This window comes from Pelodiscus sinensis, chromosome 2 (genome assembly GCF_052426305.1).
Source record: "Pelodiscus sinensis isolate ZL-2025 chromosome 2, ASM5242630v1, whole genome shotgun sequence".
NCBI lineage: Eukaryota > Metazoa > Chordata > Testudines > Trionychidae > Pelodiscus > Pelodiscus sinensis.
The window spans coordinates 59,855,290-59,880,531 of NC_143053.1; the positions used below are offsets into that span (position 1 = coordinate 59,855,290).

The 25,242-nt window shown below is 42.7% G+C and overlaps 1 protein-coding gene and 1 long non-coding RNA gene across 22 annotated transcripts in view; one reads left to right on the forward strand and one right to left on the reverse strand.

Annotated features, from left to right (window-relative positions):
- SGK3 (serum/glucocorticoid regulated kinase family member 3) overlaps positions 1-25,242 on the reverse strand; it is an 85,312-nt gene that overhangs the window by 9,640 nt on the left and 50,430 nt on the right. For all 20 annotated transcript variants that reach the window (XM_075920603.2, XM_075920587.2, XM_075920589.2 and 17 more), the window contains 6 exons: positions 15,843-15,930; positions 10,197-10,246; positions 8,029-8,086; positions 7,070-7,153; positions 6,857-6,988; positions 292-404 (listed from right to left, as the gene is read on the reverse strand). In XM_075920603.2, coding sequence (XP_075776718.1) covers positions 292-404; positions 6,857-6,988; positions 7,070-7,153; positions 8,029-8,086; positions 10,197-10,246; positions 15,843-15,930 — 525 coding nt within the window. The remainder of the gene's footprint in view (positions 1-291; positions 405-6,856; positions 6,989-7,069; positions 7,154-8,028; positions 8,087-10,196; positions 10,247-15,842; positions 15,931-25,242) is intronic.
- Positions 16,858-25,242, forward strand: part of LOC142827044 (uncharacterized) — a 56,336-nt gene continuing 47,951 nt past the window's right edge. For both annotated transcript variants that reach the window (XR_012901414.2, XR_012901416.2), the window contains exon 1: positions 16,858-16,995. This is a non-coding gene — a long non-coding RNA (uncharacterized LOC142827044). The remainder of the gene's footprint in view (positions 16,996-25,242) is intronic.

The window sequence follows — 25,242 nt, forward strand, 5'->3', positions numbered from 1 at the left end:
GCTGGCTCCAGCTCCTGGCCTCTGGGGCTCTTCATTCCAGCAACATCTGTGGCCCTACTGGGCCATGGATGTTACTGGACCAGAGTCCTGGATTTGGGGGATTCAACCTGTAATAAATAAATAGTCACTTATTTTTACTCAAACTTTTAAAAAAAATGTGTCTATTAAAAAAAGAGCAGGCTTAAAATCTACATGTGTAAATAGGCTGAATAAAAACCATGAATGCAGTTTTTCTAGATTTGCTACATTTATCTTTATGCAGAATAAAAGTAAGTTTTAGGAAACAGTTACCTGTACACAATATTTATGGAGTGCAAGTAGCCCAATGCACTGGCTATTTCAGCAGCATAAAATCTGGCTCTGTGTTCTGGAAAGGAGCGTTCTCTTTGTAAGTGAAAGAACAGCTGCAAATATACAAGAGATGGAAATGATAAGACAAACTGGCATAAAGTATCAAAGTTACAAGGCTTCATTCTTTACAGGAACATGCAAGTCATTTTCAGTTAGCTATCAAAATTGTTAAACAATTATTTTCCTTTTACAGAACCATTTATGCCCTCCCATCCTGTTCTCACTTGTGTTATACCAGTAGCACTTGGAATACAAAGAGTTAATATATATGAGTACAGGATATTTTCCAGAAAGTCAAGTCCAGCTAATATAAATGATTATACTGATGACAAAGGCTGGCTGGGAAGTATCCTGTAGGCTGATCTCTAGCCTCTTATTTTGGAAGATAATAGCATTATACTAAATTGACAATTTGAGCGCGCTTCAGTACAAGTAACTGAAATACTCTCAATGGTCAAATTAGTATTTATTGCGTATTATTATTTTATTACAAGTACTTGCATAACAGTGATATGATATTACATTACACTCTATTCAGGGACGAGTTGTATATTATGAGGCTATATTTGTCAATGCTATAAGTTACTTGGTACAGGTGGATATCCTGGATGCACAAGCTTCTATTAATGTCTGCACAAGTGCAGGAGTCTATCACATATTGTAGGGATGGAGACTACATTGCCATGCACAAACTAAAAATGTTTAGAAAGAAAATATTTCTGTAGTCAAATACTGTACTCTGTTTGAAATGAATAAGCAGTAAGCAAAATTCTAAGCATTCCAACTTCATTGCAAGGAAAAAAGTTTTGTATTTTATTTATTTCTATTAGTTTTGGTGGCAGATTTGCATACGTCTTATTGAAATTAAGTTGCCAAACAGAGTTCAGAATACAGCACTGTGGTAGGTTAAGGTGGGGGAACAGGAGACCATGGAGGCCACAACTTTATTTAAAATATCTGGGAGCACCCAGCAACAAGTTGTATAGTGCAGGCTGTCTTCCTTTCTCTTGACCATTTCCAAATAATCCTCACCCACATGCAGCTGGGACGCTGCCATACTCCCCTTGCATAAGAACAAAGGGGGCTATAGAAGGAGAGAGGGGTCAACTCCCTTCTGTAGAAGACATGGGAGTCCCAAGGTCCTTTTATTCAGCTCCATTAAGGGAGGATTTCCTTTAAATCCTCTTCGAAACCATTTTATCTGAAAATTACATCCCTTCCACACTGAGTAGCTGCACAGGGCAGACACCTGCCACAAGTTTTACATATTAAGTTATGACATTATCACCTAACTCATCACACCTGGTCCTAAGACTGGGGAGAAATGTGAAAAAATGCATCCTACCTTGGTTACTCTGGTGTAGAGGGAAAAACTCCCCCAAAATAAAGGGAGTCATTTCCATTGCAAGCCAAAGAGGAACCCAGTTCTTTTGCCAAGTTCATGAGTGGTGGGTGCTACCAGCCCAGTCCTGGTGAAAAATGGCCTCTCAGAGGATGCATAGGGTATAAATCCGTCCCCTGCTGTTCCAGTCATGCAGGAAGCGCAGTGCAGTGACCTTCTCCTGATCTGGGCCCAACTGCTTCCTGCCCTTCTTGTCAGCTTTTGCCCTTCTTCCCACCTGTTATAACAGATCCCTTAAATGGGAAGCTCCCCTTTTCTTCCAGCTGGCCAGACAAAGCCTAGATCAGAAGCATCCAAGACCAGGGTGAGCAACTGAGACGGGGACTTGCAATGGACGTAACTCTCTTGCTCTTGGGAAACTTGGAGGAATTTTTCCCTCAACACCAGAGTAGCCACTCTATCATGAATTTTTTTTCCACATTCCTCCCCCCTCCCCCCCCACTGGTCTTGGGACCAGTAGGAGGTTAGGTGAAAATGTCACAATACTGACTTGGAATCCTGCCACAAGTCCAACGATAGCACGAACGATAGAGCTCGTTACCAGGACTGCTCGGTCTAGGGAATGCCTGCTGGGAATGTGAACCGAGCCAACCACATTTGCAGAGGCCTCAGATGAAATTGGGCATGTCTGAGCATGTACATGCCCACAGCCATGCGACCCTCCAGTCATAAATACATGTTGGCCAAAGTGACCAGGTGGGTTTTATGTGGGAAATTAAGTCTGCCATGGCCTGAAAATGTGCTTCAGGAATAAAAGCCCTGGCCTGTGACATGGGCTGAGCTGGGTGCCGAGAGCATATTAAAGAATGTATCTGTTGGCGTCTCCATCACCTCTGCCTTGAAGCCCAAGTTCAAATCCACCCTACAGAGCAGCTCCCAATACTCCTTGAAATCGTTCAGTGGGCTAGCTCTGGAGAGACCCATCGCCACTTCACCTGGAGAAGGAGAAGAAGGATGATTGCCCCACTGAAAGAGGGGCAGCCTTGGGGTGGGTACTGGTCCTCACCCACAACTGGCACTAAAACATCAAGTATTAAAATATCCTGCACTAAACCTGGTGCTGCAGGTGTGGACTTCCTCCAGCCCTTGGTTGCCAAATTGGACAGGGTGGAGTGGGACAACAATGTAACAGGAACCCCCCAGTCATTCCAGTAAGGCCATAGGGCTGGCCACTGGATCTACTGCAGGCTGGCACTGATGCTGTAGATTTGCCTGAGGAGCCCAGTCCCACTACTGTCTGGGAGAGGGGCTGAATGGTCCTCTGATCTAGAGAAGTCATTGCCCTCTGGTGACCAAAACAGGGCCCTTGAGGCTTGGGTCTGGCAGCTGTCACCACCAGTGACTGGTGTCAGGAGTGTTCTGACTGATGCCAGAAGTAGGGAGAGCAGTGCTGTGTTGGGGAGTGGCTTTGAGGTCTCCGTGCTGGCAATTGATAATGTGACAAGGACCGGTGCTGGGGAGATAGCTCATCCAGGTGTAGACTTTGGCATGGAAACATGGATAGGGAGTGCAGTACTGATGACTGGTAACAGCAGGCCAGAGACCTTGCCCAGCATGGAGACCAAGAATATGACAACCTAGGGCTCGGTCCTGGATCCACAGACTTGTGGTGCTCGCTCATTTTGTGAGAGGCCTTGCTGGCAGGCTTGCTCTCATGGGGAGCCTTAGCCAGTTTCATTGCCAAATGTGGCATCGGCCTTGGCAAGAACTCTCCTAGTTCTGCATGCACCAAAAGCTGAGCAGGTGTTAACTGCCCTGCTGACTTGGACCTTGTCCTGCTCTTCAGAGTCAGTAGCAGATCTTTTCTGGGGAAGGAATTCCCCTGAGCAGAGCCCCTGTGCAGATCCAAAGTAGGCGTAATACCTGAAAAGGATTCTTTGACCAGAGAGGCCAGGCTTGATTGGTGTAGTCTTCTTTGGCACCAGTGATGGGATCAGTGCCAGAAGGAACTCAGTGCTGGGGGTGCACTATGCACTGAAGCTGAAATGCTGGGTGCTGTTTCTGGCCATGCTGGCTCCAAAGCTAGGTGCAGGGCAGCTTGTATCGGGAGGGCCCTGTGGCATGTGTCACATTTTCTATGGGTCTGCGAACTAAAGTTCTTACAGATGTGACAACACTCCTTCAAGCGGGATTCCCCAAGGCACTACAGACAACTACTGTGTGAGTCATTAACATTCAGAGACCTGTTACATGTGGAGCAAGGCTTAAAACTGGGAAAGGGGGGCACTTCCTGCCTGGACCAAAAAGTCGTCACTGGGACCTTGACTGAACACTTAATAGAACTATTTACAACTAGAAACACAAAGCTGGAGACAAGAAAAGGAACCGCTGGCCACTTGTGAATCCAGAGACAGAGGCATTCTGATTGAGCACCCTGGGTGCTAAGAAGGAACTCAGGATGGCGTAGGGCTGGTGGCACCTGATATACTGGAGCATGAACACAGTGCTCCAGAGGGCACCACAGCCAGCTCTAAACATACAGTTAGGGCAAAAATCTCCAGTGATGGTGCTTGTGGGCGAGTTCACACCTACAATGGAATCAACATGAGCAAGCACTGGAAAAAGATTTGACAAGGTCAGGAAACTATTTCGTTTTGCTTTGTTTAAATTAAGATGGCCAAAAGCCCCCCCAGAATTGTCAAGCAAAAAACCCCCAAAAAACCAAACACACAACCTTAGGCTTTTTGGCCATATCTGGCTCCCGTCAACGGCCACCATCTTGGGCGCCATTTTGAATCGCTGCCTTGAGCGACTTCGCAAGCCGCACTTTTGGGGGAGAAGAACTGCATGTGACTTGCGAGCCACGGGTTGGCCACCCCGGTCTATATTGTAAGATGCATGAGTAGCTTATTTTTTTCCCCGTCAAATGTACATTAGTTTGCCTCTGTCAACATGAAATTCAATTTGCCATTGTACTTGCTCATTCACTGAGCTTCTCTGGGTGTGTCTGATCATGATTATAATCGTGATCAGGATCATAAATAATGATCTAATCAGCAAGTTTTTCAACCTCACTTCCCACCACCCTCCAAATTATTATGTTGATCTATTCAGATCTAGAACAGAAACTTAGAGACACTCCACTACAAACGTTCTGACACAATACGAATGGTTGATTTTCACTTGACTGCTCCTAATCCTCTGGACAGATGCTAAGCCATTATCATTTTTCCAGGTGTTTTGTAATTTCATTTGTAAATAGTAATTTCAAGGTAAAGACTTAAAGCTTACTGGTCCATATTTCCCCATATTAATTTAGAGCCTTTTAAAAATAGAATACTTGCTACCCTGCAATCCACTGGAGCAGTGGCAGTTAAGGAGATTGTGTACTTTAATTAGCAGCTCAGCCTATTCATACTTGAGCTTCTCCAGAACGCTTAGATGTGTGTTAACTGGGCCTAGCGACTTACTGTTTGTTTGTTAAATCAATTTACTCCAGCATCTCTTATTACAAATAAGAGAACATCCATCTCTTTTTTAAGTTCTTCCTCAACTTACTTGCAGTCTCATCAGCTTCAATGCTGGTACTCAGATAAAACAGTGCTGCAGATAACAAGGCTATTTTAGCAAGAAGTAACTATGGCATTTGAGGCTATGGTGTACAACCAGAAGCACAGTGATAGAAATGTAGCTGTGTTAGTCTGGTGTAGCTGAAACCAAAAAACAGGACTATGTAGTCTTTAAAGTGCTAACAAGATGGTTTATTAGGTGATGAGCTTTCGTGGGCCAGACCCACTTCCTCAGATCAAATAGTGGAAGAAAATTGGCACAACCATATATACCAAAGGATGCAATTTAAAAAAAATGAACACATATGAAGAGGACAAATCAAATTTCAGAACAGAAGGGCGATTGGGGGGGGGGGGGGGGGGAGGAAGGTAAATGTCTGCGAGCTAATGATATTAGAGGTGATAATTGGGGAAGCTATCTTTGTAATGGATAAGAATTAATGTCTTTGTTTAAACTTAGGTGTAAAGTGTTGAATTTTAAGCATGAATGACAGTTCAGAGGATTCTCTTTCAAGCGTGGTCTGAAAGGTCTTTGAAGCAGGATGCAGGTAATCAAGTTGTTGAGACAATGTCCTTTCTCGTTGAAATGGCAAGAAACTGTTTTTTCTTTGTGATCCTGTAGTTTCTTGCCATTTCAACGAGAAAGGACATTGTCTCAACGACTTGATTACCTGCATCCTACTTCAAAGACCTTTTCAGACCACACTTGAAAGACAATCCTCTGAACTGTCAATCATGCTTAAAATTCAACACTTTACACCTAAGTTTAAACAAAGACATTAATTCTTACGCATTACAAAGATAGCTTCCCCAATTATCACCTCTAATATCAGTAGCTCGCAGACATTTACCTTCCTCCCCCCCCCCCCCCCCCCCATCGCCCTTCTGTTCTGAAATTTGATTTGTCCTCTTCATGTGTGTTTGTATCCTTTGGTATATATGGTTGTGACAATTTTCTTCCACTATTGATCTGAGGAAGTGGGTCTGGCCCACGAAAGCTCATCACCTAATAAACCATCTTGTTAGTCTTTAAAGTGCTACATAGTCCTGTTTTTTTGTTTCAGCCAGAGGCACAGTAATCGTAAAGAAAGAAATTAAATTATCTAAATCTGCTCCTCCTCTTACACCCCTACCACCCTCCCAAAAAAAACCCAGACACCCTCTTTCTCCTGTTTGTAGATCCTGGCATCTAGGCTCTTGTTTATGTCACAGAAAAGGAAGAAATACCTTTAAGTGCTGAAGGAAACATCAGTATTCAGTGAATTCATATTGGAGGTATATTTCATTTACAGCCATGTCCAATACAATGGGTATATAAGGCCAGTGAAATATGTGCATTAAAATGGTGTATTCAGGTTTATATTGAGTTTAATAAAAATCGGTTTGATAAGAAAGAAAGAAATTCTACACTTGTGGCAAAGAAGTTTTTGAATGCAAGTCTACAGCAAATTCTTAAACTGTAATTAGCAGGTAAAGTCAACAGAATTTTAAATTACTTACAGAAATATTAAAATGAGCACATTTCACAGTGGATTTTTTTTCTGTAAAATTAGCTGAAGAGGAGACAAAAACCTCAATTATGAAAACTACTTACCTCCCCTCCATTAACAAAATCCAGAACAAAGTAAAGCTTTTCTGTTGTTTGGAATGAGTAATGTAATCCAACCAAAAATGGATGTTTCACATTTTTCAACAGTACATTACGTTCAGCCATAATATGTTTTTGCTGCAAGGAAGTGAAAGGTCAATAAGTAAATAGGAACAATTTTGTAATTGAAGAGGAAAAGAAAAATGTATTTCCTCTCACCTCCTTCCTGTTGAGAACAACTTTTTTCTGCAGTACTTTGACAGCATAAAATTTCCCATCCAGTTTTCGTTTTGCAAGAACTACCTGTGAAATTTAAGAGGAGAGGAGATATGGTTAGCATACATTCTCATTCTGAAATTTCAGAGTAATTGAAGAATACTGGAGAAACATGGTTAAAAAGATCAATACAGTTACTTCACTGTACAATTTCTTGGCCACTGAAGCAGTCATAATTATTACTAGTGTAATCAGTAACAGGAGACTGTTACTAGAATTTGGAGTCTAAGATCTTTCACAGTTTCTGCTGAACTGTAATGTCACTATGGAGAACTCACGCAAAGCCAAGGTATGGCATAGGCACTACAGGTCCATGACTAGGGCCCCAACTCCTGGAGTCACATGATGAGTGTTGAATCTTGGCTCTTTTTAAAATATGCATATATTTTATGGTCTTGTGGAGAAGAGTTTGGAAATATAAGTGAAGAATTTCAAACACTAGTGCCAAAATGGGTGAACTGCTCCATCTATCCATTTGTTTTGCCACAAAGATCAACTGCTCTGGGGAGCCCAGCCAAACACCACCCTAAGAGAGCTGGGTGTGTAGCAAGAAGAGTTGAGTAAGCCCAGTGTACCCGCCCAGCAGATAACACAGCAGCAGGCGGTGCCTCCCTGCTGCTACCCTTTCCCCTTCCCTTGTGGGGAAGAGGAGACTCCCCCTACTGCTCCAATGATAAGAATCTTATTGCTGCTCTGGGCCATGAGTTGAGGGGTTCTCATGCCACAACTACTTCAGGTGGAAAGGACAGTGACTTGGCATGGAAGTGGGGCTGTAAGGTTGGAGCCACAGAGGGCCCCAGGTTGCCTCAATCCAGACTCGAACTTGTACTATTTCCCCATATTCACCAAATCTAGTGCCACTGTGAAATTAAATAAGGATGAAAAACGGTAAGAAAGCTGACCTTGCCAAAGCTGCCTTTTCCAATAACTTTCAGGAAGTCGAAGTCCGTTGGCTTAGCGCTGAAAGTGATTCAGAAATGAAGAAGGTTACTTGGAGAAGAAAATATCTTTACAATTTTACATAGTCCTCCGCAGTATATTTAAACAAGTGCTTGCACTGCAAGTGAAAAGTGCTGATTTGAGCCACTATTTCCCTGCATACCATGGCCTACTAAGGGCTGCTAGTAGCTTGAAGGCTCTCTGTTTCCATCTCCTCTTTTAGGGCCCACAATCAAACCCTTCCCTATTTTCACTTCCTATTTTCTGCCAGAGAAATATGATGCAAGCGTCTGTTAGAATTTAAACAAAACAAAACTGACAAAACAGACTCAGCTTGAAGATTATTTCCCACACTTCTCTGCTCTTTGTTCTTTTCTCCTTCTTTCCCCATCTTTCAAGTTCATTCTAGTAGACTTTTTTGTGTAAAAAAAAAAAAGTCTAAATCTCCCCCATCTCCTCCTCTTGGGCACAATCTGCTTGAAAAAGGATGTTTGACTCTTAAGGAAGTACATTCCTTGTTCTGCCTCCATTCTCAAATCTCAGTTCTCCCTTCCCCCCCATCCTTCCCCATTCTGTTCTTTGCATCCAATTTTTTGGCATTTCTTCTTCCTTTGTCTCATTCTATACTTTGCCTCACCACTGGTCTTCTATCTTTCCTAGCTGAGTTTTTGATATCACAGTTTTTTCGTCCTATTCTTTGGCCTCTCCACCTCTTTCCCTCATTGCCCATCCTACTTTTTTTTCCCCCTTAGAACTCCCTCTCTCCCCCTTCCTTCTTTCTGGGAGGCACATGTATTCAGAGGCACTGGCATTCAGATGCTGCTCCATCTCTTGGCCTTCCAACCTTTCTTTTTCACATGGCTCCTGCCCTTCAATTCCACAATAAACTTACAGGGACTACCATCCGCTCTCTTTTTGTTTCCCTTTTATCAACTGCACTACCAAAAAGTATTTGGGGCACAGTATATAAACCTCACTCTGAGTGGCATAGTACAAGCAAGAAGGAGACAGACCAACACAGGGAGAAAAGGCAAAAAGGATGAGGGAGGTGGGAGATGAATCAGCAGTTGGAATGGAAGCCGCATAGAATATGTCTGAAGGAGAGGACAGAAGTATTGACTGCATGAACCAGTTTGTCACTTCAATGCTGTAATTATAGTTTAGAAGTTTGACATTAACGCAAGTTCACACCAACAGAAAATAGGCTTATTTGGTTGACTAGTTTTCATCTTCATAGAATCTGTTTTTCTTGAGTAATGAAACAGTCCTTTTGCTCTCTAGACTAAGAGAGGCTGGAAACAATGCTTAGTGTTTTTCCCCTCTGAGAAGTCAAGGCTCCAAACCAAATTCTTCTAGTGAAGGAAGAATGGAAAAACAACAATTGCAAATGAGGACCTCACAAATGGAAAGACAGGGAGACAATATGGCTCTTCAGGGCTGTGTGAATGTTATGGACAAATTCTGTCCCCTCAACTCTTCCCTCAGTTATATAATAAGGGGATGGAACAAACTGCAGTTCTGGACAAGCTCTGGGATTTGATGACTTCAAGAACTTTCTTCATTGGGATATATTTTAAAACTGTTGCATGGAATTCCAAGGAACAACAGTCAACTTGCCTGCATATCATTTGTGCCACCCCTGTTTGAAACTTAGTTGGTTAAAAAAAATCCATTAGATAAGATAATGGCATGGAAGGGGAGACTAGAAAGGAAAAAAAAAATCCGTAAAGGAGTCTCTCTCTTCTGGATCTCAGCAACCCTGCTAGTAGCTCTGAGGTGAAAAGAGGGAGGCACTTCATTGCACATTTTAAAAATAAACCTTAGAATAGTCATATATTCCTTCAATTTTGTATATGGAAGTTATTTATATAGACATTAGTACACATCTCACATTTGTTTGGAGTACATTGCTGGTAAAGAATCTGCTGACCATACTAAAAAAAAAAAAAAAAAAAAAAAAATCACACTGCATGCAACTAATTTGCATGATGGTATTTACTTAATTCTAAGTTAGAACCTTTGCTTCATCTCAAGTTGCACAAAGTAGCAAACAAAGGCACGTATCTGGAGATCATTTCATATACTTAACAATTAAAGTCTAACTTTTAGTTTATATTTAACTAAAACCTACTGAGGATTTCCAGATGGTCCCAGGTTGATATTTTGTGAGGTAGAGTTTAGCTGTAGGGGGAGAAAAAAAAAGTAAGCCTCAGATGGGTAAATACATTCAAACCAATTAAAAAGGAAATCCTCACCTCATTTCCTTCAGCTAATACTCATTTAAAATATTCAATTAGCTCAAACCATTTCTACATTTATATGTTATTATGTAGTATATTAAAACATTTATAAAGCACTCAATCTAGGTGCTAAGTTAAAGTATCAAAATACTATTTTTACTAGGAAGGGTTATACAGTTTCAAAGCATAACAGTAATACAATGTTATGTTAAATACTGATGGCAAGGTTATGAACACAATTTTAAGCCTCAGCCTTTTTAACAAGTAATTTAATGTTCAAAAATTCAACCCATTTTCAAATGGTTACACTTCAGGAATAATCTCTGAATATTTATTTAATTTTTTAAATCCACTGCATGCTTGCCAATAATATTAGCAAAACAAACATTGTTTATGCCAGCCCCAATAAAGACATTGTGTTAACCTGTTGACAACCTTTGATAATCTGACACCAAGTTAATTATTCCAATTCCAGTAACTGCAAGGATGTTGCCAATGCCAGTATACACCCACAGCATATAAATTAGAGGGAGAGGAAGATGCTCTTCTCATTTCAAATCAGTTTCCCCAAAATTTGTTTCCTTGACTGACCCAAGGAAAAACCTACTTAGTTTGCAACAAGTTTTGGGGACAGGGGAAAAGACGAAGTTAATAGGAGAGTCACAAAAATCGAAGGTGCTGTAGGAATGTAGAAATACAGAAGAGGACTCTGGAAATAATTACAATTCAGCACTGAATTATAAAAAAAAAAAAAGTTAATTATGCATTGTATTTACATTTTTATGAAAACTAAATTTGCCATTTTTATGAGTTACCTGTAATTTTCAAAAGAGTTGCTACATATTTTGTGTGTTCTACCTTTTTCTTAATTTATTGGTTAGGTTCATCTAGTAAGCAGACTAGTTACTGGTTGAGTTTTAATTTCTACCAGAAGTGTGGCCCAAACTGATCTAAACTAAGCACCTTGAACATTTATTGACTAGTCATGCTTACAACAAAAAAACAAACAGAGCCAGACAACCATTTCAGAGCTTTCAACAACAAGCTCTCAACTAAATTATGATGTTTGAAACTTGCTTCAAGCAGCAAAAGGGAAAATGCTACACTAAATTATGGTACATGATTAAGAAAACGTTTCTGAAATACATTAGAAGCAAAAGGAAGACCAAGGATAGAGTAGGCCCATTACTCAATGAAGAGGAAAAAAACAAACAGAAAGTGTGGAAATGCCAGAAGTGCTAAATGAGTTTCAGTTTTCGCCAAAAAGTTTAGTGGCAATTGGATATCTAACAACGAAAGCCAATGAAAATGAGAATCCCTGCGCAAATACTAATGTCTACCCAATGATGAAGATATCTGCTGATCTGTACGGCTCTATTCCTAAGAGACCCTCAGCCAACAGAGAGGAATGTGGTCCTACTGCTGCCAGGATCCACAGCCCCATGTTGGCAGTCCCTCTTCACCATGAGGCGGTACTGCCTCTAACCTCATCGCCAACAGGGTGGTAAGACCCCAGACAGAAGTTGCCGTGGTTGGTGGCAACATAGCCACACAGCTGGCAGGAGCTGCCAGTGCGGGGCACTGGCTCCCAGCAGTAATGGGAATCACATTCCTCCTAGAGGAGAGCCCTACAGATCAGTAGATACCAACGTGGGTACCCTAATGGAGCAAATAATGATGAAATCAACTTTCAAATACCTAGAAGCTAAGGTGATAAGAATCAGCACTGATTTGTCTAGAACAAATCATGTCAAAACAACCTGATAGCATTCTTTGACAGGGTAACAAGCCCAGAGTATGGGGAGAAGCAGTAGATGTGGTATATCTTCTTTTAGAAAGGCTTTTGATACTGTGACATGACTTTTTCAGAAAAAAAATTAGGGAAATATGACCTAGATTGAGCTACTCTATGGTGGGTGCATAACTGGTTGGAAAACTGTTCCTAGAGTTCAGTCAAGCTGAAAGGGTATAACAGGCGGGATCCCATAAAGATCAGTTCTGGGTTCAGTTCTGGCAATATCTTTAGTCAACGATTTAGATCAGGGCTACTCAAATTTGGAAGCCCCGGGGGCCACAATGATACTCACAGCACATGCTGAGGGCTGCAACTTAAGTGTTGTTGCATATACATGCAAATATATATGCAAATAGCTTCTGTCACACTGATGGGCATAAATACAAAGATTAAAGCATCACAATACACAGTCCCCATTTAAGTCAGTTCTGCTGATATTAATAAAATGCAATATTTACCCGATTTCCACCCATATGACATCACTTTTAATGAGCAATGAGAGTCCATGAATGTAACTACTAAAACATATAATCAACAGAAGACCATTCTATTGACTACTTTTTTTGTTTTGGCTCCCACCTACAGGCCACAAACAAATGAGCCGAGGGCCGCACGTGGCCCATCAGATGCGTGTTGAGTAGCCCCGATTTAGATACTGGCATGGAGAGTACACTAAAAGTTTGTAGTTGATACAAAGCTCGGAGGGATTGCAAATGCTTTGGAAGATAGGATTAAAATTCAAACAGGAAAATGGTCTGAAGTAAAGAGGATGAAATTCAATAAGGACAAGTGTGATGTACACCACTTAAGAAGGAACAATCATGCATGTATATAAAATGGGAAATGACTACCTAGGAATGAGTACCGTGGAAAGTGATCTCAGGGTCATAGTAACCACAAGCTAAAATATGAGTTAGTGTAATACTGCTCAAAAAAGCAAAATAAAAACACAAAACATCTTTCTGGGATGTATTAATGGGAGTGTTGCAACACAATAAGTAATTCTTCTACTCTACATTGATTAAGCCTCAACTAGGGATGTTAATTATCACATATCTGGGTATTTAGCTGCCATACCTTTACACACAGGGGGTCAGGCAGCTCCCCATGAGCACTGACTCCTGCCTCAGAGGCAGTAGTGGGGGGTGAGGAGGCTGTGCAGGAGCTGGTACATGCACGGAGGCAGCTTGAAAGCTGGCCTCCAATGTGTATTGGCTTCCACCTTCCCCCCGACTCCCTGCATTGCTGCCTCTCTATCAGAGGCAGGCAGGCTCTGTAGGAGCCTGCATGCACGAGGAGCTGGCTTAAAAGCTGGCTGCCCATGGGCACCAACTCCCACCATGCCCCCCCCTCTTGCTGCCACTGATACCGAGGCAGCAAAGAGCGGGATGTGTGTAACCGTTAGAATTAACCAATAAGCCTGGTTCATTTAATCTTTAGGGAAGTGTCCTGCAGCACATACTCAACATATGCCTGTATTTAATTTAAGGACTGGAAGAAAGCTCAAGAGGTCTTCTAGTCTAGTCCCCTGCACTTGAATCAGGGCTAGGTACTCTAGACCACCCAAACAGGTGTTTGTCTAACTTGCTCTGAAAAATCTCTAATGATGGAGATTCCAACACCTCCCTAGGCAATTTATCCCTAACATCCTGAGCCTCAACTGATGTACCATGTTCATTTCTGGCTGCCACATTTCAGAAATCATATGGACAAATAGGACAAAGTCTAGAGAAGAGCAGCAAAAATAATTCAAGGTCTAGAAAACAACCCAGGAGGGAAGACTGAAAGAAACTGTTTGTTTTGTCTGGAGAAGAGAAGACACAGGGAACATAACTGCTTTCAAGCACATAAAAGATGGTTAACAAGGAGGAGAGAGAAAAATTTATCCTGTCCTTGGAAGCCAAGGAGAACAAGTAGTAATAGGCTTAATTTACAATAAGGGCAGCATAGGTAGGGCATTAGGAAAAACTTACTGTCCGGGTAATTAATCAGTGGAATAAATGAATATTGCAAGAAGTAGTCACATTTTCACTACAGATATGATCTGATCAGTTTTCCCTCTTTTTAAAAAATGTATAGGATATTTGTGCCATGATAGAACAGAAGACTGGAGAAAATAATAAAATATTCCACTTATGATTAGTGCCCATTAATTTTTCATTCATCATAAAATAAAGTAAGCAGAAAACATACATCCATTATTGAGATTGTTAGCATTTATCACCACAACTGTAATAGAAATCTTAAGATAAATAAAAATCCAAGAAATTAAAAAAAATGAAGCCCTCATTTCTATTGAGAATGCACCAAAGTACCCCTCTGATACAAAGTACTATTGTAAATTTGATTAATTCTTCTGCCTACTAAGTGAAAAGTAGGGGGTTTATGCAAGGAACAGTGTAGAAAGAAAATATACATTTATTTGTAGATTTAGAAGATTCCAAAACTTTGTGCATCACTGAAAACTACATCAGGAAACTGATCTTATCAGTTAGGGCCCAGGAAAATTCATTAATGTACAATTGTAGATTCCATGCCCAGTGAAATATATTGGAAAAAACTGACTCTGTGGATGCTGAATCCAGCCATAAGACTTTGGCGTGCAAACAATTCTTTGCTATTAGGACATGACACAGAAAGGATGAAAATAATTTAATTATTCTACCCAGCAAGAGAATTGTTCCTACCAATTCTTAAAGCAGTACATTGTAACTAGAAGTTCTTAAGATAGCAACTCCTAAATGGACTTTGAGAGACTAGAACAATTCTAAAACTAATATAGTGACTTTAAGAAAAGACTGAGGTTTGAAACCTCACAGTATTAAAGGTGAACTGTGAACCAAATTAATTTTTTTGCACTATCATAATACAGGCAGTCCCCGGGTTACGTACAAGATAGGGACTGTAGGTTTGTTCTTAAGTTGAATCTGTATGTAAGTCGGAACTGGCGTCAGCCGCTGCTGAAACTGATCAGTTTCAACCGCGGCTGAATCTGGACGCCAGTTCTGACTTACATACAGATTCAACTTAAGAAACCCAGGCGTCCCCAAGTCAGCTGCTGCTGAAACTGATCAGCGGCTGATTCCAGGAAGCCTGGGGCAGAGCAACTCTGCCTCGGGCTTCCTGTAGTCAGCCGCTGGTCAGTTTCAGCAGCAGCTGACTTGGGGACGCCTGGGGCAGAGCAGCTGGGGTGCTGCTGGGTTGCTCCAGTAGCGCGGCTCCTCGGCACTACTGGAGCAACCCAGCAGCACCCCAGCTGCTCTGCCCCAGGCGTCCTGATTCAGCCGACGTAAGTCGGATCCGCGTAAGTTGGGGACTGCCTGTATATTAAAATGACTTCAAACTTTAAATTAGAGTCTCCTTTTTTAGTAATTAAATGTTTAACTATTTGACCCTTCAATTCTTCTCTTAGCTGATATCTCCGGCAAGGTCTTTGGAAGACCTAACCAGTGATGTTACATGGACTGTAACCTGAGCTGCAGCTCTTGCAGCCCCAACAAATGAGAGAGATGGAGACTGTTAACACTTGTTGGATCTAACAATCATGTCCACTCCTGTCAGTGGTATCTGTCTTTGTTGTTCATATTTTAGGGGACAACTGAGAACCTCATTGGAAAGGTACAGGAGAAAGTGCATTTTGTTGAAAGTTACAATACATATGAAACTTCTCTTAGACAGCTACAGTTTGTCTAAAAGTGCATGATTACGGTTCTTCTACTCAATTCTAAAAGACTTTTGTTACCTTCTGATTGCTCCTTTCGTCTTCATCTTCAGATGGATCTGAATGATGCTTTGGATTGTCCATCTGAAGAAATGCTCTGACATCTGGGCTAGAAATACAATTAAAACTATTAGGAAACAAGTAATCTAAATGAATTTGCTACACATTGCTACAGAATGAGAATTTCTTGCATAATAATACAAACTTACAGAGAATATGAATCTGATAATTAACAAAAACCCTACCAGCAAATTGGTTTTATGGGGAATTATAATGCAGGATGTTCACTCTGCCCACATCACAAGATACAGGTATAATACCCAGCTCATATAGACATATAGTTATGCTAACTCCCACCTGTGCCGACACACGAAAAACAGCATAGCTTGTTAGGATTGAAAGTTTATCCTTTTTATATTTGTATTTTTAGGTTTAATAATGTAGTAATGTAAGGTAACATATTATTACATTTAAATTAGTAAGATTTTTTTTTTTATAGATAGATAAAAGTTTAGTAAGTAAAGAGATAGGATCTTGTATTGTGTCTATGTCACTGAGATTAGAGGAGTGTTGAAGGCCCGAGCCTTCAGTGTGAATTGTTTTAATTACAAAATTTAGTAAGGCAATTTACGATGCTGTTTGCTTTTGTTTAATATAAAATTTTGCTGTTTGTAACTCTGTGAATGACTGTTTGTATGAATGAGATATGGTGTGAAGGTCATCGTTAGAGCCAGATGGTCAAGAGAGAAGGGGGAGAATGCGGGGTGAAGACAAACCGTAAAAGACAGACTGCGAAGAGACATATCGGTATCAGAAGAACCATCAGTGCGTACCCACGGTCAAGAATTGATCAGATTGGGAGACTGACATCTCTAAAGGTGAAGGCATCCCTACAAACAACTGATGAACAATCCAGGACAGGATGAGCCTCTTGGAGACGTTTTGGGAATGATTAACATCACCAAGACAACAGTAACTGGTCACAGACTGACACAGCAAAATCCAGAGACTTCAACAGAGAAAAGGATTGTAAAAGCAGGGTGCCTTGCTATGGAACTTTGGGTTCATCTTGCCACCAACTCTAGAGGAGCATCAGATCGATTGACAGACAAAGGCCCTGTTCCCCTCTGTGTTCAATCTAGCTGGCCACGAGATTGATACAGACTCTGGACTGGTAACTATGAAATCGTCTGGCAGGACTGTGTATGCATGGTGTTTGTGTGTGTGAGTGATTGAAAAGCATATGCAACTGTTGTATTCTCAATAAATGCGGCGTACTGCCTCTTCCCCTATAAAAGATCTTATGTGCTTAGTTTAAGCATAACAAGCTGAGGGTAGCTTGGGCAGTGGCAGTACAGGTTACAGGAGCTGAATATATATCCATAGGATTCAGGTGGGCTTGTACTCTGTACAGGTAGCTACACATGCTGTTGCAGTGATGTTATTTAGTGCATTAACCCAGATGAGAGAGAGCACAGGTATGTCTATGAACATAGGAACAGCCATAGTGGGTCAGATCAATTGTCCATGTAGCTTGAGTTTCCTCTCTGACAGTGATCAATGCCACATGCCCCACAGGGAATGAACTGAAGAGAAAAACATCAAGTGATCTAACCCATGTCACTATGCCCAGCTTCTGGCAAACAGAAGCTATGGACTCTTCAGAGCATGGTTTTGCATCCCTGCTAATCTTGGCTAGTGGTCATTGATGGGCCTATACTCTATGAACTTAACTAGTTCTTTTTTTAACTCTGTTATAGGCTTCGGCCTTCACAACATCCTCTGGCAAAGAGTTCCACAGGATGACTCTGTGTTGTGTGAAGAAAATACTTTTGCTTGAAACATGCTGCCTATCAATTTCATTGGGTGGCCCCCTAGTTCTTGTGGTATGACTAAGCACTTCCTTACGTTCTTTCTCCATGCAAACAGAAAAACACTTAGCTCAGTGTAGACATAGCTTCTTTTTAGCTGAGCATGTACACCAACACATGCAGTACATTATTCAAATACTCGTTATCTAACATCCCTAGTTGTGTAACCACATGAAAACTTAGCAGTTATACAACTATTTGATAGTCCCTGAAGGCGGGGCTGGCAGCCAATGCGCTCCCAGCCCCACTCCTGGGGAGCCCCCTGCTACCCCACGCTGCTGCCTTTGCTACAGCGGCGGCAGCAGCACAGGGTGGCAGCAGCCCCTGTCCATGGGGGATTCAAGTTCCCTATGGACAGAGGCTGCTCTGCAGAATGCGGAGCAGTCTCTGTCCATAGGGAGCTTGGACCCCCTGCAGATAGATGCTGCCTTGCAGCATCCTCCCCTGCCGCCTCTGATGGGGGCAGCAGCGTGTGTGTAAGGCATCACTAATTTCTGCACCTGCTCCCAAACAGAAAGCTCACATACTGGACTGTTCAGTTCAAAACCAGACACCTGGCAACCCTAGGTTTATTGGTTAAGAGTCTAGTCAACTACTTTTTGACATCCCTACAGTACATATAATTTTTTCATTTGCAATGACTTGCCATATTAAAATATAAATGAATGTGAAAAGACTGCAGGTGTTGTTCAGTGAAGACACTTAACTACATGAATGGAAACTAAGCTTTACACCTCCTCCACCAGCAGTAATTGTAATTGGTTGTTATCTTGTGCAATACTGCGGAAAACCAATTTCCTTTCTAACACCTTCAGTATAATGTGTCATGTTCAGTTATGTAAAATTAATGGGAATTTGTACCTTACAAATAATGTCAGTTTATTCTATATAACCTAAAACAGTGGTTCTCAACCAGGGTTTAGGGCTCCCTGGGAGCGCCACCAAGTAGGACCAGCATTAGCTTTCTGTCCTGGGCTACAGGAAGTCTAAAACAGTGTTCCCTAAACTGTGTTCCCAACACACTGGTGTGCCATGGAGAACAGAATTCAAAATGGCCACCCTTAAAGAGACAGGCAAACTCCCCCCTCCCCCCAGTAACTTTCCCCCTGACCCTTTGTCCCCCTGACCCTTTTTTTGGTGTTCCTCGGTCTTAAAAAGTTTAAGAAACAGTGGTCTAAAACCTCCTGCTTAGGGCTGAGTCCCAGTTCCCTGTCATTTGAGGCTGTAGCTTAGGGCTGAGTCCCAGTTCCCTGTCATTTGAGGCTGTAGCAGAAGCCTGAGAAACGTAGCTTCATGGTTCTCCCAATGGTGTGAAGCCCCAGACAACTGCCCTGCTTGCTACCTTCTAAGCTAGCCTTGGCTTTTATATGTGGAAAATCATTTGCTATGGCACAGGTGGACTGCTGTGTTTTTTATAGCATGTTGGGTGGGGAGTCAGAAAGAATAAAGTTAAGAACCCCTGTTCTAAAGCACATCCTGGATAAGTGGTATTATATACTTTATCCCCCCCTCCCCCGCCATGCATATGGGTAAAATCCTGTATTTTAACTGCATTTTTGGTGCTGGCAAATCTCTATGTAAAGAAATCCCTGCATTCAGTAGCAGACAAGGATTTCTGTCTTCTGAGACTGTCAAGTCAGATCCTATGCTCCTCTCAACATTCTGTACTTAACAGAGAGAGTCACATGTACATAGTGTTTAGTACATAGCGTTGAATACATGACATCTGCAGCAAGATCCCATCAGCACTTCCATTTAGTTCCCTCAGCCCTCTTAAATTTTACACCATTTTATACCACCCAGAAGTGTCATTGGCATTTCATACCAGACATGGAATGACAAAGTCCCCATTTGAAAGAATTTATCTTAATATGTCAATACCCCAATTACCTTTATTCTTTAAAACAACAACTGAAAGCCTGCTAAAAGGCATTGTAAGTTATTGATATTAACATTACCTAACCTATGTACCAATGCATAGCACACAACACATTCTTTTATGTCACAGTGAATCTATATTGTGCACTCATGAAATAACATGGAAGTTCAAAATTGCACCAAACTACTAGTTTGTGTTGATGACCAGAGGCTTAAGTTGACCCATGTTACAGTCACAAGACATTGTAACAATTCCAGAATTGTTACTGCATGTTATATATTAGTTGTGTCACAGTACCACCTTCAGCCCTTAAGCAAGACTGGAGCCCATTTATCTAGCTACTGTAAGTTTTACTGTATATTTGTACAATATATGAATTTGTAGACTTATGTTACAAAACAACTATACAAACTGCTCCTGTAGGCTCAAATAACTAAATTAACCAAAAGAATTAAATACTCAATTTAAAAAAGGAGGCACTAAATAAATTTAACATAATACACTAGCAGAATATCCCTCTGGATTTTAAAACAGGGTTAAGGTAACAATAACTGCAGAACCACTAGCATCAGAGAGTCATCTTTAGATGGAGAAGTCCCATGCATTATCTTCTGTGCTTGTTTTGCACCAAGCCTCCACCTAAATACCTTACATTAGCCACTGCCTTCTGTTAACTATTTGCCAAGTCCAACACTTATAAAAAATGTTATGCAGAAAAAAAGATGTCTTTTATTGTCAGTGATGAGCTCCCACAGCTCAAAATAAATCCTTCTTGAATATGATGAACAGTGAAAAAGCAGGTAAGCTGACCTGTGGTATTTTAGAAAACATGAGCCTGAAGCAGTACGATTTAGCAGTGTAGGAGATGGACAGATCACAGCTATGTGAAAGCAGTAAAAACCCAAAGACTGGGATTCTATGATGTAGTGGTGTTAAATGTTTCTCACTTGATGCTGGAACCATGAGGCCCCAATGATTCAATTTCTTTTCTAGAATGCCTATTGTTCATGTCTCTCACTGCAGAAATTGGCAGTTTAATTCACACACAGAACACTGCCATCATGAAGTAACCTAGAGGTGGTATGATGTGTTCTAGTTTTCCTTAAGGATCTATTAGAATTATTTTTAAACTATGCTAAGCCTTTAATGCATTCTATTTTATGCACTTGGTTTTAAGCTGCTTCTTAAAAGAATGTTCAGATAGACTATTGCACGTATTATCTTTTCAGTAAAGGCCTACAGCTGAGGGGGAGGACAGCCCAATTTAAAGAGCTGCTCAATGGATTAGGGCTCTACTGTATGAACAGAAGAATTCCTTGCTTCCTATTCTAGATTAAGAATCAAGGCAGAAATATTAGTTCACATTCTCCATATTTTCTGAACCTTTATGGGGGGGGGGGGGGAAGACCACCTGTAGTCTGTGGGGGAGAGAATTTTCTCTCCAAAAGCTGAACAGTACAAATTGGGAGTCTGAAGATAATCCTCATAGGAACTACATATTAGCTCAAACCAACAGTCCATATAGCTTGGTGTCCCATCTTTGGCAATGGTGCTAGTAATCAATACTGCAGAGAAAGATCCACAATTGATCACTATGAAATTTCTTGCAAGTATCTTTCTAACTCACTTTACATTAATTGGATGGCTAATATGCGGAAACAAGGAGGTTTGCTTCTGGTACAAGAGTCAAAGAACAAAATAACAGACCCAAAATAAGGACCTGCTGGAACAGGGAAAAAGTTCTCCATATTCCCCATACTACTGGTGTTGCTGGGTTTGCCAAAGCACTATTTGTTTTTTGGGAGAGGTAGGTGAGTGCAAGCCCACCCACTTCTAAAAGTTTCTCCCCCAGGCTTGTGGGAGGGACCACTGGACCCAGGACTCAACAGATTACAGGGGACAAATGATGAAAAACAGGGCCAGGGGTGCAGGTTATAGGTTTAAAACAAGGGAACTGGATGGGGACACCAAGCAGAGAACTTCAGGCAGCACCCACTACTCCTTGAAGCTGTCCAGGGAGCCAGTGAACACCGCCCAGAGGAATGCTGCCTGGATATGTGATGCTAGGGAAGAGAAGAAACAGGCCCCACAGTCGCAGAGCATCCCCTCATCCAGCATCCTCCTCCCGGTGTTATAGATAGAAGCTTTTTCTAGGGCCAGGAGGAGATTGGTCCTTGTCTTAATGCATCATGTGGCATACAGATTAGAGCTGCAAAGTTTATTGGAGTTCACACAGCATCAGGGACCTCCCACAAGGGGTATGTGGTCTAGGCAGGGCTGGCCCGAGCCATTTTGGCGTGCGACACTGCCCCCGGGGCACATGGCGCATGTGCTCCCCGGCCTGGCCCGGTCACCACTGCTGGTGCACAGCCCAGAGCAGGGCGGGCCTGGCCATGCAGGGCCCCGCGGCTATAGGGGGAAGGGTGCTGCTGGCCAGCGCCACGGGGACGGGCCGGCGCTGCGGGAGCCGGGCGTGCTGACATCAGGCACCCCCCATCAGTTGGCGCCCTGTGCAGGTGCCCAGCTTGCCCACCCCTTAGTCCGGCCCTGGGCCTAGGACAAATCAGGCTTCCCGCTAGGCTCCTCACTATCTGCCCAGTGCACCCACCCAGTGACTGTTCGCCTCATCTTCCTCCCTGTTGTCTCAACAGTTGTTCTCCTCCATGCGGTCTGCCCACCTTATTTCCTCCCACCTGCTCACCCACCACCTCCTCACCTGAACAGCGAGACAAATGGCTTCCCAATTGTACTTTGGTCGGGATGACAAAGGGCTAAATATCAGGACAGTCACAATTTAATCAAAGTGCGGGGCCCTCCAAAGCCATGAGCAGTCATCCAAATTCGCTATACCAAGACTATGCAACACAATACTTAACATTTTTCTATATTCCCCCACATACTAGCTCATTTCATGTTACTAATCTACCTCATTGAGAGTACACTTCACAGATTAAGAAAAAAGTGTCTAAGATAAGTGTTTAACAGGCCATTTATCAGGACACATTGGCCACATTTTCCCCCTAGGGTAATAGTTTGTTTCCAATGGGAATACAGGCAGTCCCCGGGTTACATACAAGATAGGGACTGTAGGTTTGTTCTTAAGTTGAATCTGTATGTAAGTCGGAACTGGCGTCCAGATTCAGCCGCTGCTGAAACTGACCGCCTGTTCTGACTTACATACAGAATCAACTTAAGAACCCCAAGCGTCCCCAAGTCAGCTGCTGCTGAAACTGATCAGCCGCTGATTCCAGGAAGCCCGGGGCAGAGCAACTCTGCCTCGGGCTTCCTGTAGTCAGCGCTGGTCAATTTCAGCAGCGGCTAAATCAGGACGCCTGGGGTAGAGCAGCTGGGGTGCTGCTGGGTTGCTCCAGTAGCGCCGCTCCTCGGCACTACTGGACCAACCCAGCAGCACCCCATCTGCTCTGCCCCAGGCGTCCTGATTCAGCCGCTGCTGAAACTGACTAGCAGCGGCTGAATCAGGACCAGAGCAGCTGGGGTGCTGCTGGGTTGGACCAGTAGCGCCCAGAGTGGCGCTGCGGGACCAACCGGCAGCACCCCAGCTGCTCTGCCACAGGCGTCCGGAGAAAAGCCTAGTCTGCTGGGGGGGGCGGGGGGAACTAGCTGCGCCCCCCCCCCCACCCCAGCAGACCAGGAAGACATGGGCGGCGGACCGACACGCACCGCGGTCCCGCCACCTGGGTCCTCCGTGGCTTTGCTCCCCGTCTCCCTGGTCTGCTGGAGACCAGCAGACCAGGGAGACAGGGAGCAAAGCCTCTGAGGATGCCGGCAGCGGGACAGCCGCGAGGCGTCTGGGCTGTCCCGCTGCCGGCTTCCCCCGCGGCTTTGCAAAGCCGCGGGGGGGCTCGGGCAGTGAGGCAGCCCAGGCGTGCCTGGGCTGCTCCGCTGCCGGCTTCCCTGCGGCTTTGCAAAGCCACGGGGAGGAGGCTGGGGGGGGGGGGCTCGGGCAGCCCAGGCGCCCCTGGGCTACCCGAGCCCCTCCGCGGCTTTGCTCTGCGTCTTCCTGGGCTGCAGACCAGGGAGACGCAGAGAAAGCCCCAGAGTACACAGGCGGCAGGACCGCGAGGTCCCGCAGTCCGTGTACTCTGGAGCAGCCCCGTTCGTAACTGCGGATCCGACATAAGTCGGATCCACGTAAGTCGGGGACTGCCTGTATATTTTACGAGAACTTCACTAAAGGCTTGATTTTTGTTTAATATTAACTGGTAGACAAAACTAAGGCTGTGGACTTCTTAGGTTAATCAGTAGGTGAATGATCACAAGGAATCAAATAAAGTGGCTGTTGATTTAAAATCATTAAAAAAAAATCACAGCAAAGAGAGAGACAGTGAAATATTTTACATCTAATATTTGAATCAAAGCATTACAAGAACACTACATGAACAAATCCATTTCAATCACATTCTATCTACAGTACAATGTCAATGGCTTGATCTTTCTCCCAAAGAAGTCTCTGTTTACTTTAATGAGTACAGGACTAAGCCTTTATTCTTTGTTTGTTCATTAAATACATTTAGTAGACAACTAGCTATTGGTGGAGTAGAGGAATGGCAAATCTTAAAATCTTCAGTTTCTAATAGTGGCTTATGCTCATCTTCACTTGACTACAATAGTTCATACTAGATTAAAGTATTTAAAATTGATTACAATGCAATATATGTCCTGTTAAACCTTCATGAGCTTTTTACATCACTTTCAAGTCAAAAAGTTTGTTCCAACACTCAAAGAAAAGTTTATGATCCTCACCAGTGTTTGGCTTTGGAAAAAGATACATATAAAAAGCTATTAACTGAAATGTTTTACAACTAAATGTTTCAGTAACCATTGGAAAAAAGTTTGAACTATTAAATAGGAAAACTTTAAATAATTTTAAACACATTGACAAGACAGATTATGTTCCAGCGATTCATTATTTGAGAACTGCTCTTTCACTGTTTTGCAGCTGAGAACAGTGATACAATCCATTATGAGCCAACACTTTTTCCTTTACTGGAAATGTGTGTCAAAGATTTTCTGTTAAGTATAAAAGCTTTTTCCACTTGTCACTAGGAAGAGTATACAGAAAGCTCTTCATAAATGGATGTGCATGTTTTAGGATTATGAAACCTCATAATGCAGTTCACGAAGCAGAAAGAGTACCTGATACATACTGCAAATTGTGGTATGTTCCCTGTTTAAGAATGTTTGTTTTCTGACTAAAAGCAGAACAATTCCATGGGCATTGCAGACCAGCGTAAGTGAATGAAAGCAGCAATTTAAATGTACTCAACACTGAGGGTTTGGTTGCATTCAGATCTGCATCATTTTAACTAGTGGATGATTGTATACATAGTTACTGTAACTTAGCAAATATAACACCCACGGGTTATATTCGTTTTTACAAACCCCGCACCGTACCCCTCCCCCCTCAGCGGGCTATAGTCGTGAGTGGGTTATATAGGGTTTGTTTGTTTTTTTAAAAACAGAAATAGCAGCGGATCCCCTCCCTCTCCCCCTCCCCCTCCTTTCACTACCTTTGGCGGGCTGGGTACCGAACAATGAGGGGAAACTTACAGGGGGCGCAGCAGCCGGGAACTCTCCAGAGCGGGGGCAGAGGCATCCCCAGCAGAGGCGCAAGGCAGGAGGCTCTCAGCCCGGGCTGACAAAGGGAAGG